The sequence below is a fragment of the Alligator mississippiensis genome, chromosome 2 (genome assembly GCF_030867095.1).
Source record: "Alligator mississippiensis isolate rAllMis1 chromosome 2, rAllMis1, whole genome shotgun sequence".
Classification (NCBI taxonomy): domain Eukaryota; kingdom Metazoa; phylum Chordata; order Crocodylia; family Alligatoridae; genus Alligator; species Alligator mississippiensis.
In genome coordinates, this window is record NC_081825.1 from 233862264 (window position 1) to 233879109 (window position 16846).

The 16846-nt window shown below is 48.5% G+C and overlaps 1 protein-coding gene and 1 long non-coding RNA gene across 4 annotated transcripts in view; one reads left to right on the forward strand and one right to left on the reverse strand.

Moving 5' to 3' along the window:
• The first annotated feature begins 1911 nt into the window (after positions 1–1911).
• TTC9 (tetratricopeptide repeat domain 9) overlaps positions 1912–16846 on the forward strand; it is a 44229-nt gene continuing 29294 nt past the window's right edge. The window contains exon 1 of the mRNA XM_006267946.4: positions 1912–2274. Coding sequence (XP_006268008.1) covers positions 1953–2274 — 322 coding nt within the window. The 5' untranslated portion in view covers positions 1912–1952. The remainder of the gene's footprint in view (positions 2275–16846) is intronic.
• LOC132248774 (uncharacterized) overlaps positions 4153–16846 on the reverse strand; it is an 80955-nt gene continuing 68261 nt past the window's right edge. For 2 of the 3 annotated variants that reach the window (XR_009460152.1, XR_009460151.1), the window contains 2 exons: positions 11476–11751; positions 4153–4318 (listed from right to left, as the gene is read on the reverse strand). This is a non-coding gene — a long non-coding RNA (uncharacterized LOC132248774). Of the gene's footprint in view, positions 4319–4960; positions 5071–11475; positions 11752–16846 lie in introns of all 3 variants that reach the window. The other variant, XR_009460153.1, reaches the window with a different exon arrangement.

The window sequence follows — 16846 nt, forward strand, 5'->3', positions numbered from 1 at the left end:
CTCCAGGTTCCCCAAATATATACTACCCATCTCTGATTTCTGGATCTCACATTCTTCAGCCAACACTTTTATGCCTGCTCCTGGATACCCATTTAGAGTTAAATAAAATACCTGTAGAGCTGAAAGTTGGTCCCCCTGACGGTGTGTATTTTCCCCAAAAAACACCAGCCTGTGGAGTCAAGTGATGATGGAGAACTCTGAGTTGTTCCTAATCTATTTTAAAAAAGAAATCTCATGATTTGAGAACCCAATTCATGGGTTTGAGAAACCCATTCAATTTGAATGCCGGGCTTGGCAGTACTAGATGAGAAGCACGCAAAAAGGCAGCTAATTGTTTTATGTGATACATGCAGAGATTATGTTCCCCTGAGCAAAGCAAGGGTCAACCCTCAGCTTGGGGACAATTTTCCCTTTGTTCCTACCAGGAGAACTTTGGAGTGCTTCAGACAACTAACAAAGGGCAGGGAGCGTGGCAGGCATCAAGTAACCCCCAAACCTTTCCATTTGGATGCATACTGGAGCACAGAATAACCTAACTCACAGGAAAACGCAGCCCTGCAGTGTGAGTGCTGCTGCAGAGAGGGGAAATTTGTCTGCTTCCCCTGTGCCTGCCAACACACACACACAAAAATCAGGCAGCTGCACTTAACTTGCTGCCTGAGGAAAGGGTGGGGAGAGGAAGTGCCTGCAGCGAGGAGGCCAGGGGGAACCTGGCGGGAGAGGGCGCTGGAGCAGAGAGCGGGGGAAGCAGCAGGGGCTGGAGGAAATGAGGCTGAAGTCGGGTCTTTATTCCCAGTTCCTTATTCCTGGTTCCCAGTTCCTTTTTCAAAGCTAAACTATACCCAATAAAAGCGTATAATTCACGAATGACACATTCTGAAGAGAGAGCGTGTCCTCAGCTATGTATGTTTAGTAATTAATGTGTCATGAATAACAAGTTTGCATTGGGTAGAGATTCATAAGTTCATAGATTGGAAGGGGCTGGAAGGGACCTCAGAAGGTCATGGGGTCCAGCCCCCTGCACCAGGCAGGAAAGACAACTCGGGGTCAGGTGACCCTGGCAAGATGACCATCCAGTCTCCTCTTGAAGATTCCCAGGGTAGGTGATTGCACCACCTCTGGAGGGAGTTTATTCCAGTCTGGACACCTGGACTGTGAAGAATTTTTTCCTAACGTTGAGCCTGAATCGATCTCCAGGAGTTTGTGGCCATTACTCCTGGTTCTCCTCTCGGGTGCCCTGGTGAACAGTTGCTCACGGAGCCCTGATGTACTCCCCTAGTGTAGCGGTAAGCTGCTACCAAGTCCCCTCTCAGCCTTCTTTTCCTCAGGCTGAAGAGACCCAGGTCCCTCAGCCTCTCCTCGTATGGCTTGCCATGCAAGTCTCTGATCAAATGGGTGGCTCTTCCCTGGACTCTTTCAAGCCTGTCCACGTCCTTGTTGAAGTGCGGTGCCCAGAACTGGACGCGGTACTGCAGCAGCAATCTCACCCGGGCGGAAGAATCACCCCCTTGGTTTTGCTGGAAATGCCTCTGACTGATGCACGCCAGAGTATTATTTGCCCTGCTGTGGTCTGTTATTACCCCCAGGTCTCTTTCATGCCTGGTGTTAGTCAGTTTGGTGACTGATTGGAATAGATGAGCTTTGAAGAAGGAGCCGGGCACCGGGAATAAGGGACTGGGAACAGGGACCCGACTTCAGCCAGGGGGCTCTGGCAAAGGCATGAGGGGGCCAAGGGAGCAGGCACCCATGCAAGGGTTGTGGGGGTTGTCTGCATCCTGGAGGGCGGGGGCGGGAGGGCAGCGGGGCGGGAAGGCGAGGGCAGACGGGCTGCTGCGGGAGAGCAGGGACGCGGGGCGGGGCGGGGCGGGGCGGCGGAGGCGGGGATGGGCGCGGGGCAGAGCGGCGGCGGCGGCGGCCGAGCGCTGGCCGGGCTGTAGCGGTCGGTCGGGGGCATGGAGAGGCCGGGCCCGGCAGCGGGGAAGCTGAACGCGGGCGGCGGGGCCCCTCCGCAGCAGGCGGCGCAGCGGGCGGCGGGCGCCGAGCCGGCCGAGCTGATCCAGCGCGCGCTGGACTTCAAGGGCCAAGGGGCGCAGTGCTACAAGGACAAGAAATTCCGCGAGGCCATCGGCAAGTACCACCGCGCCCTGCTCGAGCTCAAGGGGCTCCCGCCGCCCCGCGACGAGCCCGGCCCCGCCGCCGGCCCGCCCGGCCTCAGCGCTGAGCAGCGGCGGCTGGTGGAGACCATCGAGATCGACTGCTACAACAGCCTGGCAGGTGGGCGAGGCTGCGGCGCGGCGCGGCGCGGGGCCACGGGGAGAAGGATCCCCGCAGGGCCGCCCCGCATCCCCCCAGCCCCCTCCCCGCAGCAGGGCAGCACCCTGCAGCATCCCCCGTGCGGCCGCCGCCAGCCCCTGCCGCCCGCCGGGGGAGCGGGAGGCAGGCGGCAGCGGCGTGGGTGCGGGGCCGGGCCTTGCCCCTCAGCAGGAGCCGCGGGCAGCCAGGGGGGCCCCGCTGCTGCGTCCCGCTTTGCGCCCTCCATCTGTCTTGCAGGAGTACCGCATGGGAAGGGGGGGGGGTTACGCTACTTGATGGGATGCTGCAGTCTTGAGGTGGGCAGAGCTCCTTCGGACTTGCAGGAGAGCCTGGAGGGGCGCGCTGGCACCTGGAGCCTGGCTGTTTTGCCCCCTCTCTGAGTGCAGGCGGAGGGAGGAGGGCAGGCGAGACGTTCTTTCCGCTCGCGCCAACAAGCTCCGCTTCTTTCCAGCCTGGCATCCGCTGACTTCTTTTCTCTCCTATCCTTGGCCTAAATCTGGTCACAGCCAGATGGCATGTTGGGCATTACCGCCACTCTGCTCTTGGCATGGCTAGGTGGAGTTGGTTGGTTTGGCTTCTCCTGTAGGGCTGGGGGGAAAAAGGGCAAGGGGGAGAGCAAGGTAAATCCATTTGAGATTGCCAGCCCGGGTTCTGGTCTCGTGTAAACACCTGCCATCGCTCTCTGAAATTGGTAGCGTTGTTTTGCATGGTATCAAGGGCAGGCACTGTTCAGGCCTCTTTTTAACACATCATCCAAATGGCTATAACATGGCTCCTTCAAATAACTATTTCACTGACGCACGGGGAGAGGAAGGTGCCACTATAATACTTTAATTATCTAGGTGTAGTTTTGCCTCTCATAAAGACCTGGGTTGTTGTGTTTTAAAATCCACTCTATTTGCAAGGCTGCTTTAGATTGACAGTGTTACACAAAGGATCTGTGATATCATGAATCAGAGAAATTTAGGGTTTGGAAGGGACCTCAAGAGGTCATCTAGTCCAACCCCTGCTCAAAGCAGGACCATCCCCAACTAGATCAGAGTGTAACTTAATATCCTCTAAAGTGCTCCCTAGTTTTAATAAAATTCCTGGCAGAATACCTGAAATACAAATCATACATGCATCTTTAAGGCAAATGAGGTTGGGAGAGAGGAATGGTGTTCCCTTTCCTTTTTGTTGTTGCTGTTTCTGCTGAGTGCACAAGTTCCACTTGCTAGAAATGTTTACATTTGTGCTGACATAGTTGTTGCGCATAACAATAGTTGTCCAGTTTGGTGTTTCTTGTTTGCTTTGGGATTTTTTTTTTAAATCCCCTGCTGATTCTGTTGCATCTTATAAGCAGTGGCAATCAAATAATAGGAGAACATGCGCATTTACTTTAACCTAGATTGAAACAGATTTTACCTAGATTTAAATAGTTTCAACACCGGGGGGGAGGAGTATTAATTAACCCTAGAATCATAGGTAGGGAGGCTGCTGCCCTGATTTGAATCATACTTTGTTACACATGGACAACTCTTGCCCTTGTGTTTTGAGGTGGGAGGTTATACATTGCATAGAGAACAGAATTTGGCCCTGAAATGTATGATTTCATATTGACTTGATGTCATGTTTTAAAATGCAAGCAGTAAAAATGCACATCATATTAAAGTAAAAGGATTCTGCAGCTGGACCAAAACTGCAGTGCTGCTCCTATAAAAATCTGGTTCCAAAGGTCAAATTTGTGTAGGAGTCTCACTGCCCAAGAGCAAGGGGGAGGGGAACTGGCCCAAAACTGCCATTATGATTAGAACATGTTACTAAAAGAATCGCTATTGAAAAGAACAAGAGATGCAGCAATAAGATTTCATTATGTAATGCCAAAGTCCACCAGAAACCTCTGAATAATTTACACGATGGGCTGTAGCAGAGAAGCACCAGTGGGATGCAGTCTGTTCAGGCAGAAATCAGTGTGTTAGGTGTGTAGAAGTGAGGAACTTTATTATCTTCTGCTTCTGAGGGGCACCTAGAATTGTGTGTTTAAAAATTCAGAGTCAATGAGTACATCATACTTGGATCATAACAACAAAAAGGCACTGATTCTAAATAAGGAAGCTTGGTAATTAACTCTGGTATATTATATACCGGTAGCTTCAGCTACTATCATCTGAGTATCCTTATTATCAGGCTTTTTCAATCCCTTCAGTCATTCCACTCAGCTGAGCCTTGGGCAAATTCTTCCTGCTTTTACACTGTCATTTTTTTATGTGGCCACTGCATTTTTCACATTTCCAAGAGAGTGCACCATATATTTGAGCTTTTAGGGAGACTGTGTACCAGGCAGGAAGCTTGTGGGAGGTATGCCAGTAACCAGATAAGTAGGCAAGAAATGCATACATCCGCAAGGGGGATTATATGTGACCCAGTGCACATGAACATACAGTACTCACTGAGTTGACTCCCTTTTTGTAAATTGGGCTGTTTTTTGATGAATATGAAAACAGACAAAGAGTGATCTATTTTCAGTCCATTAGTTGTTTTGCAGTATGTAAATCCAGGCACACACCTGGGTGTCACTGTAGTTCTGCTCGACTTGAAGAGCATCATTAACTAGCAACCTGTGAACCCGACTACAGAGTTACTAATGTTATCATGCATTTCATTATACCTAGTGCTTTCCTGAAAGCCCCAGCTCTTGGAATCATGTGATCTCATGACAATCCAGGTTTAATATATTTCACGATTGTGGTGAAAAGCTGAAAAGCATAATCTCTAAAGCTAAAAAGGGAGAGAGAAATTCCAGGTTTATTATCTTTAAACTTACAAGTTTTAAATTGCTCATGATTTTGGTAGGCCTGACCTGATTTGGATGCTCGTATTTGGCAGTAATGCTAATACTGGTATCTTTTGCACTCAGCTACCAGCTGTGCTACAGCTGTGTGTGAGGCCGTAAAGCGGCTCATCCTTGCATCTGTGAAGTCCAGTATTGCTCTGTGTTTTTTCTTTCCAAGGTGGGGTTTAAGGTATGTTTATATGGCAAATTTATTATGCTAGGCCACGGCGCTGCGCTGCTTCATGCAGGCTGTCTCCTGTACCAAAAGCAGTGTAGCTGCATTTTTGTAGCATTATAGTTTAGCTAATTAGCATTGGGGTAGGCCGACTGGTACCATCAGTCAGCAGTGCTAATTAATTTCCCTGCAGTGTCAGGCTACAGTATACTTCTTTTGGTTTCAGACCATGCAAAGCAGCATGGCATGCTTGAGGGCACTGCTACCTGGAGCAGTATTATAGTGCAGAATTACCCAAAGAGGCCTCCCAAAAGACCTCTTTTTACTCAGTTTTTCATAAATTTCATGAGAGAGCCTAGGCTTCCTGAAACTGCTAGGACAGACAAAAATAAATGGTACTGACAACATATAGCCCTGTAGAATAAACATATGATTACAGGGCAAACAGCTTGTAGAAAACATTTCATTATGACTCACTGCCTGTCTGCAACCTTGAGCAAGTCACTTGACCTCCTTTTGCCTTGTTAGCCCACATGAAAATAAAGAATAGGAAACACAGTGGCATCCTGAAGCTGCACTAGAGCTGAGCTTTCCCAAGGGAATAGTTTAGGTTTAAAAAGATAAAATGTATGAAAAATGTATGTAACAGCAGGAGTTCTTTTTGAACTCAGATGTCATTAATTCCCTTACTGTCCTGTTCCTTGTCGCTGGGAAAGATCCAAAGTGTTTATGATCTGCAAACAGGGACCTCTGTCTCTTCACACATACAGCCACCAACGGCATGGAATGCAATATTCATCCCTGCCAATAGCTGCATAACAGTTTACAGTGATGGGGGGGCTGTTCCTGCTCCGGAGGTTGGTATCAGTCCTATTCCCTCTTTAAGCAGCAAAATGCTAGGAGTAGTATATTTTTAGCAGGTGTGGTGACAGACCAGATACATATGGCTCCAGAGGAGATATCAGCTTGAGCTGCACTCCAAACTCTTGCTAAAGGCTGCCCCCCGTCAACCCATCTTTAAGAGGGTACCTGGTCTTTTAGGCTGGGGAGTCACTGGCAGCCATCTCTGTTGCTAACCACGTGATGCCCTTGTGTGCTGTTGGCTCTGTAAACTAGTGTTTTAACCACACTAGACTAATGGGTTGCTAGACTCAGGAGTTTCTTTGATCTTGAACTTGAACATAGTTTTAAGATTTGGTATGAATGTGAAACTGATAAGCAAACCTGTCTTATCTTGCACGAGGTAACAGAAATCCTGGAGTCAGACATGGGCAGAAGAAGCAAAGTAGAGTGACTTGTGAATTAGCTGTGGTACCAGGAGTCAGGAGATCTGGGATTTGATCATGGATCTGCTATTAACTGGCTCTGTTCCCCTGTTAAGGGTATGTATCTCTGACCCATTTACTGTGAAGTATTTCTCAGTTCACTCTGGAGGAAGGGTGGAGCACACGTATGATGCACAGCCTTTACTCTAGAGGAAATGCTGTTCTTCAGTATAAAGTTACTTCTGAGGAAATCAAAGGTAAATTTAATCTGGAAAATTTACTGATATGCGTTTCATATGTGCGCTGTTATTACCAACTTCATACCAGAGCGGACCTTTGCTCAGTGCTGACCAGTAGGGCTGTGCAAAGCTTCAGTTGCTGATTCAATTTGGAGGAGATTCGGCAGCCGTATCTCCGAATCCAAATCGAAATCAGGAGACCCATTAATCTCTCTGAATTGAATCAGAAGCCTCCGATTTGATTCGGAAAGATTCAACGATTCGGCTATAGGCATAGCTTTATATGTTTTTTCTACGTACCTCGAGGTACCAGGCATGGCTTGTGAATGCTGAGATGGTGGGGTGGATGGAGCATCCCACGGGAGTGCAGGGGTTCCCCCGCGCACTCAGCAGCAGACCCAGAAGTGGATCAGAAGTAATTCCAGTGCACTTCCGGGTCCACCATGGAGTGCATGGGGAGGACTCTTCCCCCCTCCCCCCGCTTCCGGCTTGGCAACTGGTGCCTCCTGAGTCTGGGGGGGCACCCAGGATCCCCCTGCAGCCAATCGCCGAGTTGGGGGGACATGGGGGGGCAGTGGACCCCCCCACACTCCCGTGGGATGCTCCATCAACCCCATCTCAGTGTTCATGAACTGCATCTGGTACCTTGAGGTACACAGAAAAAAACCCACATAAAGTGATGTCTATGGCTGAATTGCTGAATCTCTAAATCAGAATCGAATCTTCAATTCAGATTTGGCCAAATCGAATCGGGGCAGTGATCTGAATGAGCAAATTGAATCACTGTCCCCTGAATCGACCCGAATCCAAATCAAATACTGCCTGCTTTGCACACCCCTACTAACCAGCTCCCCACCACTCAGTGGCCAGATATTACAATAGTGAGTCTTTTCATTACTACTAATAAATTTATTGCCAAGTAAAATATAGGTTTACGCTGGAGTGAGCATGTCGTGTATATATTGAAAGTCATTCAGCTTCCCTGAACCTCAGTGTCCCCATCTCTACTTACCATCTCTCAAGGGTAATAACAAGAATTTCAATTTTTATTTCAATTAAATGTAATAAATGTTTATATCTTAGTTAAACTGTGTGCAAAGCACTATGGAAGCCTCAGCTGGAGGAAGCTATATAACTGCAAAGTATTAAAGAGCGTAATGATCCAAGATGCAGTCAAGCCAGAATGCCAAGATTAGAATCTCAACCTCTGCAAAAAGAATCTTACAACCCTAAAGGGGTCAGGTCATCAGCTTTACACCTCATTCAGAATACAACATTGTTAGCAACATAGAAACCCCCTAGTGCCCCACTGGGATTTGCCTCATTGATGATTTAAAGCTTTAGATTCTGCAGCTTGTGTGCATCAGTAGTACATTGTCACTGAAATAAATGGGGCATAAGGAGAGGTGTTAGGATGTGTCTGTTAGCATCTAGAGAGCTCCTAGCTTAAACGCGAGTACCCCTTTTTAGGTTTCCTCGAAGGGAGTCCTTTCCAAAAGGTGAGTGGGCCTAATCCTGCTGTGATTATAACAGCAGTTTTCAACCTGTAGTGTGTAGACTATCACTAGCTTGCATTGCCCTTGCTGGCAATTGAAGATGACTTGGCTAGCTGCCTGATGCTAGATCTTGCTGCCAGCTTTTCAGTAAATGTTAAAAGAGCTTTCCAAGGGTGTCATGTCACTGTCACAGAAAATGGGGTGGTCTGTGCTGTGAATAAGATGAGGAATGGGGTCTGTACAATTATTGTCCATGAGATTCTCTAGTTAGGTGTGGTCCACATAATAACAAAATCTGAATGCCTCTGATTCATGAGACCTGGTGCAATGATACCTTAAGGTGGATCTCCTGTTAGCAGGCAATGAACTAAGGCTTAGTTTACAAGGTTCTGCCCACAGAGCTAGATGGAGCAAGAATGTAAAAAGATCACACACTGTAACCAACATGGTTCTGCTAGCGAAGTCCTGAGTGCAGCTTCAGCTCTGCTGCCGGAAGGTAGCTTCTCTGGGAGCAGAAAAACTCCTTCCGACAGCTGCCTCTACACCAGGGAGTGCAGCTGCTATAGCAGTGCAATCTATAGCTGTAGCTACAGTGGCAGCAACTCTAATGTAGGCAAGGCCGCAGTTGAACTAAAATGCCTGGTTAGACACTGAAAATATTTAAATGATGGCCCCCAAAACTGCTGTTTTTCTGTTGGAAGAGGCAGTGTTGGGAATGATTCCTGTAAATCATTTATGCAGAATTTTTTTTGTGGGGAGGGGGGAAGTGGGAGTTCTCTTAGGTAGATGGACTTTCACACACATTGAAAGGATAGGATAAAAATGCTGCTAAATCTGGGTGTGGGCATACTTTACCCAGCCAGTTGTCAACATGCTGCATTTCTCATAGAATACCCATGTTCTGGATGAGCTTCAGAGAGGATATATAGCCCTGAAGCATTTCCCTCTGTAGCAGATACGGGCATTCCTGGGTTTCAGAGTCTTTCTGGAAACTGGCTTCAATTCTTTTGCTCCCTCCCACAACTCTCCATCTTTGAGAGAAGCCACAGATGCCCCTGCAACCTATTCACTGCCTAGTGGCCTCTTTCCCTGCAATGTCCTGTATCAGCATTAACTAAACAGGACTTCCAAGTCAACTCTTTGTTTGGCGGGGTGCCTCTACTAGTCGGGAGACCGGGGAATGGTCAGACAAAGTATGAAGTAATGGGGCAGAAGCATGAGACCCTCATGAGAAAGTTAAGTGAGAGATGGCAAGCAGAAGATGTGAAAGAAACTAGTGAGCAGTGATCAACTTGCTGCTCAGGATTTATTGATTGTTCTCTTGCCTTGAGAGATGCATGGAAACATTTAAAGAGGACGATTCCTGGTAGCTTTTTTTCTCCTGTCAATAGCACTATATGTTCCTCTGAACTTCTGTCCTAGCATTTCCTGCAGCAACAGTACCCTAGTGAGTCGCAACACAGACTTCTACATCCTCATGCCTCAGTCAATACTTCTATGCTATGGGGCTGCCAGTGGGGAATTGAACATTCCCCATCAGACACCCTCGTCCTGGGCTGAAAGCAGCCCTCACTGGGTTGCGCTGGGACTCTTCACCTTCAGCTTTAAAATGGCACCTGATAGGGTACGGAATAGGAGGAAGAGAAAAGCAAGGGGAAGTCGATATTTTGCCACCCTCCCAGCTTCTTCTTTTACGTGTAGCTGTATAATAATACTGAAAGAGGCAGCATTAGCAATAGCTAAAGATAAAGCACGATCACCATTTTTGCTGTTTTGTGTTGTACCCTGTATTCCTGTTTGTTTTTAAATGTACCAGCTAAGGGTTTTTATAGTGCTGGAAGCCATAAAGCAAGCTCTCTTTGTGCAAGATAGCTGAGCTATTCCTTTGATTAACATTTGGCACTCTCCATCTTCAAAGCACTTTACAGTCACTAGCTGATTGCTCCCCATGTGACAGAAATATCAGGCCAGGGTGCATGTAACAAGGGGCCTTCTCAGGGCTGATTTTCCTGGGACCCACCCACCTGTTTCTGGGCTAACTGCCCACCATGCCTTGTTGTTGATTATTTAATTGATGTTGATTACTGTCCATTTCTTGCCCCAGGAGGTGCCATCTGTGGCTCCGTTCCTCCCCTACACCGCAGCCCAAGCCTTGCAGATGGCATCCAGATGTTATCCATATCACCGGTCCCACACTGGACCCCAAAATCCTACTAGTTGGACCCCACTTAGATCCCTTCCATTCAGGCAGCCTATTCTGCCTTCATTCCCGGCAGCATAGCTCCCAGAGCTGCTTTCCCCCTTACAGGTGTGGTCCCCCCGGGACCTCTGGCTCTACTAGTGCTGGCCCACCTCCAGGCCAGTCGGGACCCCAGGCCCTCAGCTTTTGGGCGTCCCTCGCGGTGGGCCCCTGGCCCTTCGACCCTTCCAGTCCTGGCCCCAGCTTGGACCAGTCGGGGGATGTCAAGACAGGTTGAGTCTATGGCCTCACTTTCTCTCTCTGAGGTCCACCTTCCAGACCCTACAAAGGGGTAACCCATCCAGTTGTGGGGGCTAGGGGTTAAGGCGCCCTGACCCACCTTTCACCAGGGTGGTAACTGGCCTGGTATTTCCTGGGGGCTCCCGCGCCACTGGGAACCCCACCAGGCCACCCACTCCTGGCAGGGTGCAGTTTTCTGGTCCTGGGCATGACCTGAGCCTCCTGACCATCCCCTACAGCTCCTCCCTTACCTCCAGATGATACCAGCAGCCCTTCGGCCAGGCGGTGTTGTTGTCTGGCTTCCAGCAGCAAAATGCCCTGTTTATATGGGCAGCCCTCATCAGGCACCTGCCGGCTGCTGTCTTCAGGCCCTTAGAGTGGCAGGCACAAACAGTGCCCTGCCACAGTACAAATCTTTTTTTATTTAAGATTTCTATTCTGCCCTCTCCATGAAGCTCAGATCAGCTTCCAGCAAACAACCACCCATAGACAGGACTCCCCAAATAACACCCCAAGAGCTCTGACCACCCCCCAAACCACAGCCCCCCTGCCAGCCACGACCCTGCATCCTGACCAACTTTCACAACCCCATCTGAGCCCCAGGGGAGACCCCCCTGCAATGACCCCTTCTATCCTGCACCCCATTCCACCCTCCCAGACTATCCCAGACAAATACCCCCCTCTGAAACCACTCACAGTTCAGCTGCTCCAGCTGTACAAGGTGCCGCTCCAGCCTCAGCTCCCTCACAGTGATGGGAACTGAGGCACAGGGGTGGTTACCTGACTTGCCCAAGGTCATACAGCAGATCAGTGGCTGAGGTGCAAAGGAAACATAGAACAGAAAGGAACCAACTGACTCTCAAAGTCTAGTCTTCCAACAGTTGCAAGTAACCACGATAATGAACATTAAATCCAGAAAGATCCAGTGGAACAGCCACCGGCCTCCTCTGCACACCACAAGACAGAAAGCACCTGCAATTCCAAAAAAACAAGCATTACAAAACAAGCATTACAAAAGTCTCGAATGCTACTATATGCCGCAGAAAGAGAACAGGAAACCATGGGCACCACCTGTGCAATGGTAAGAGTGGTGTGAGGTAAAGCATGTCCAGATGATCCTAGGAAATGAACCCTGTCCCAGACTACCAAGGAAGGAGAAAAATTCCCAAGCAAAAGGACATGAGGGAGAATTGTTCCCTGACCTCCTATCTGGCCATTGGGGTAACTCTAACTGAGCCTCAACAGCCAAGCACCTGAGAGGTTTCTTGGAGCATGAGGAGCACCAGATCACCCCACCAAGTTTCCTAACTTGAGCTGTAGTCAATCTTTGATGCTTCAGAGGAAGGGGGTGGGGGTATAAACACAAAAGCCAAGTAATGCCTCAATGGTGGGGGAAAAAAATGCTTCTTGGCTCTTAGAATCAGCTAGCAGAAGACCTGAAGCATGGGATTAATTAAATAAATACAATGTAAACACCACACAACAAGTACAGTAAATAGATTGAGAGCTCAAAGGGAAGAGGATGTGCTCAGGAATTCCTGACTGAGTCTTGTGCCTGAACCATGCCTTTTTGAGCGTTCAGCTTCTCCCAACTGTAAATACTAAAAACTCTCCCTACTTGAACAGCCCGTTTGTTCACTTGTGAACTGGCCCTATTGTAAAATATGCCCGTTGTCACTGAATTTTATTTTGAGACAAGTTCTCATTCTCCAAACAAGTGGAGTATTGGAATTTAGGGAAAAAAAGAAAGCTTAATAAAGGGAAAATTTCACAATTAAATTAATTTTATACAAGGTGGAGGAACCGTCTAGGAAAAAAATGTAGTTGGCTAGTTGTCTTTGCTGCTGTTTCAGAATTTTGTGGTTGAGAAAGTCGCAGAGGTGGATGATACCCCCCTGTTTATTTCTGTTTGGTTCCAGCTTATGTGGGTGACTACTCCAGAACCTAATACAGGGGTCTTCCAAATGTTTTCATTGTATGCACATGAAGATGAGAGGTATGACAAATAATTCCTGAATAGCCTGTTCATTCCTGTGGCTCACACTGGAGGCTTCACAGAAAATTTAACACGGTGAAAACTGGCTTCCTGATCTCTCCCTTTAGCATTCTCTCCACTCTTGCCATTCTTTATAATGGTTAAAATGTCATCCTCCTGAGGCTGGGTGGTTTTCATTACCGTCTCTCTGTCCTCACCGCACATACCAAGGCTGTGTCCAAATCTTGCCGTTTCCACAACATTTCTAAAATGTGGTTTTTATCCTGTGAACATAATTGGTGCTCACCCAGACCCTTGTTACCTTCAGTCATGGTTACTAGAATAGGGACTGAAATTTGGTCAGCTTATGAATGGGATCATATGGTGATCCTGCAATAGCAGAAGACTGAACCTGATGGTTCACAAACTCCCTTCCAGCCCCATGTTCTTAATGTCTCGGTGCCCTTCTCCTGTTTACTACTATGCATCAGCCTTGTGGTAGTAACTGCAGTGGCATCTGTGCTGCTATGTGGAGATTTTTTACAGATGAGCAGTTCTTAAACAGCTCAATAGCTCACTGAGGATCTAGGGAGCTGGTGATTGCTAGACAGCTAGCTGCACACTAGGTGCAATCTCCTCTCGCTCATATTCACCTGCTTCTATGGGCATCTATAATGAAGGTCTTGGACCTGCTAGGAAGCTGCTGCTAGGAAGCTTTCTCCCTTGCCTCTCATAGTCTAAGGTTTTCTTTTTTTTCCATCCTTAGAATGTAGTTTAAATCCTATCTTTGTGCCAACAGTCTGTTGCCATGGAAGTCATTATGTCGTCACAGGGACAATATCCTATGGCTTTCCTACAAGCAGAGACAAAGCAGCAGGAGCCCTTTGGAAAACAAAACATCTTTGAAAAATAACAAGTATGCTTCAATTGTTTTCCTGTACCAGTATCTGTGTCCGGCGCATTATAACTCTGCCCTCTGAAGGCTGATGTTTTCCCAGCCACTGGTTAACAATCCCTTCCCTGTATCCCAGCTGCATCTCTTGCATTTGCCCACAGCCAGTTATGAGGGGACTGTCACTTGGAATATTGTGCACTCTTGACGACAACAGCAACCCCTCTTGCCTCCATCGTGCATGCAGCACAACTCTGCTAATCCAGCCATTGATCTAGTTTCCCCAGAGAACTGGCCAAGAAGAGCAGCTGGTTCAGCAAGCAGAGAACAACCTTTCACTCAGCAAATTTTCCTCAGAGTTTTATTTTGGAGGTTTTAGAGCGCAGTGGTTACTAGCATCCCTTACAGACTGACTGAACCATGTCAGTTGTGTTGCCTTAGTCCACTTTGACCACCTAGGCTCAGCTTTAGTAGACGGATAATTTGCTGTCTGCAGAAAGTCGAAAGGGAGAACATGTTACCTGTGCCTCCTAAAGCACAGGGGCTTCTAACACTGCTTAGTAAAACGTAATGAAGAAGTGCAAGGGGGTCTTGCACCATTTGGTGTGGTTCTAGGACTTGTTGCCTTTTGTGGCTACAGTTTCAGCCCAGCTAGAGCATCTCTGCACATGGTCTTTGCCAACCTGAAGTTCCAAACTTTTTGGTCTAGGCAGCAGAGCTACTTTTCCTTTTTCTACCTCCTGAAGCAGTGGAAGAGAATGGACAGAAAAATGGGTGCAGCCCTTATTCACCAGTATAGGCCACCCAGTCCTGGTAGCAGAGGAGAGCATTCCTTGCTACTGGCATTTGTCTCTCAAGGGGGAGACAGACTAGTTTCTGCTCCTGAAGAGAAAAGTAGTGAGGAGGGGGAAGCTCATGCTATAGCCTTTGTTTCTCTTCAAAGGAAGATGACTCTTCTGTCCACTACTAGGCCTGTGTGAGTAGGAAAGTATTCGATTCAGCCAATTCGGAGGACAGTGATTTGATTCAGAGATTCAAAGGGAATTTACAAACCACTTTTCACAGACTAGCTTATGAACTTCACTTAATCAGCCTCCTAGATACAGAAACTCATCGACTCGATATAGACAGAAATTGGATTTATGACGCATGATAACCTGCCCAACATCTGACTCCCCAGGTACCTCTACACTTCTACCTGCTACATCCCCCTACCCCCTCACCCTCCCAAGCCTGTCCCTTGCCCTCTGACACCTCAGTTTATATTTTCAGTAACTGGCTTTCTTGCACGCATACCAGCCTCTGGCTTCTTCACTATTCATTCCATCCAGGAAGAGTGGGGGGTGAGATCTCGGCCTGCCCATCTGTTTCTGGGCCAACTGCCTGCCTCTCTCTTTCCTGCCATGCTTTGATGGAAAACCAATTCAGATGTTACCAAGGCAGGAGGCTGCCCTTTTAGGATGCTGATGTCTAGGGGTGACATCCATTCCGCAGCTCCATACTTTCCCTACACTGCGGCCCATGCCTCACAGATGGCATCCCAGGCAGCTAAGCTCACCTGGAGCCTCACAATTCCACTGTAACCAGCAAGCCTCAGGCCTCTCAAATATCTTACAGGTCTGACCTTTCCCTAGCCAGGACTGCGTGCATGTAGTGGCTGGAGGCTATAGGGCACCTTCTACCTACCTTTCACCAGGGAGGTTTCCAGTCCTGACATTTCTTGGGAGCTGCCGTGCCACCGGCAGTTCCACCAGGCCTCTCAACTCTGGCAGGGTGCAGTTTTAGGTTATGCCCAGGACCTGGGGTCTCCTCCTACCCCATAGCCCTAGCCCATACCTCCAAGTTCATCCTGGCATGGGAGCTCAGCAGGGAGATGTTCTTCCTCTGCTGGCTGGTGATAAACTGGACACAGGAGCCGAGACTGATGTTATCTTCCTGGACTTTAGGAAAGCCTTCGACACAGTTTCGCACCCTATCCTCATTGGGAAGCTAGCAGACTACGGAGTGGATGCCTACACGGTCAAGTGGGTGGCCAACTGGCTTAGGGACCGCACCCAGAGAGTGGTGCTGGATGGTTCCTTCTCGGCCTGGAGGGAGGTGGGCAGTGGGGTCCTGCAAGGTTTGGTCCTCGGACCGATATTATTCAATATCTTCATCAGTGATTTGGACGAGGGTGTGGAGAGCACCCTCTCCAAGTTCGCTGATGATACCAAGTTATGGGGCAAAGTTAGTACACCGGAGGGCAGGGAGCAGATTCAGGCTGACCTGGACAGGTTGGATCAATGGGCACAGAGAAATAGGATGCAATTTAATAAAGATAAATGTAAGGTACTCCACCTGGGAAGGAGGAAACCCCATCACACCTATAGGTTGGGGAGTGTCCTTCTCAGCAGCTCGGAGGCAGAGAGGGATCTTGGAGTCATAACTGACTCCAAGATGAACATGAGTCGGCAGTGTAACGAGGCCATCAACAAGGCCAATCGCACCTTGTCGTGCATTAGCAAGTGCATGACTAATAGAGCAAAGGAGGTGATGCTCCCCCTCTATGTAGCACTGGTCAGGCCACAGCTGGAGTACTGTGTCCAGTTTTGGGCGCCACACTTCAAGAGGGACGCAGGGAATCTGGAGAGGGTCCAGAGGAGGGTCACTCGCATGATTAGTGCCTTCGTGATAGACCCAACAGGGGGAGGTTGCGAGAGCTGAATCTCTTCAGCCTTCACAAGAGATGGCTGAGGGGAGATCTTGTAGCCGCTTATAAATTTATTAGGGGAGGTCAACAGGGAATAGGGGAAGCGCTGTTTACTAAGGCGCCCCAGGGAGTGACTAGGAATAATGGGTGTAAACTAGTTGAGAGTGGATTTAGGTTTGATATTAGGAAGACATTTTTCACAGTAAGGGTGGCCAAGACCTGGAATGGGCTTCCAAGAGAGGTGGTGCTATCACCTAGCTTGGAGGTCTTCAAGAGGAGGCTAGATAGTCACCTGGCTGGGGTCATCTGACCTTGGTCCTCTTTCCTGCCAGGGGCAGGGGGTCGGACACGATGATCCATTGTGGTCCCTTCCGACTCTACGAATCTATAAACTAAATTGCTGTCTCCGACTCTGACAGTGGGGCATTACATGGTTGTCAAAGAAAATTTAAAAAGCAAATAGGTGTGGAGTGAGGAGGGTGGCACTCACTCCATCTGCAGGTGGAGTTTG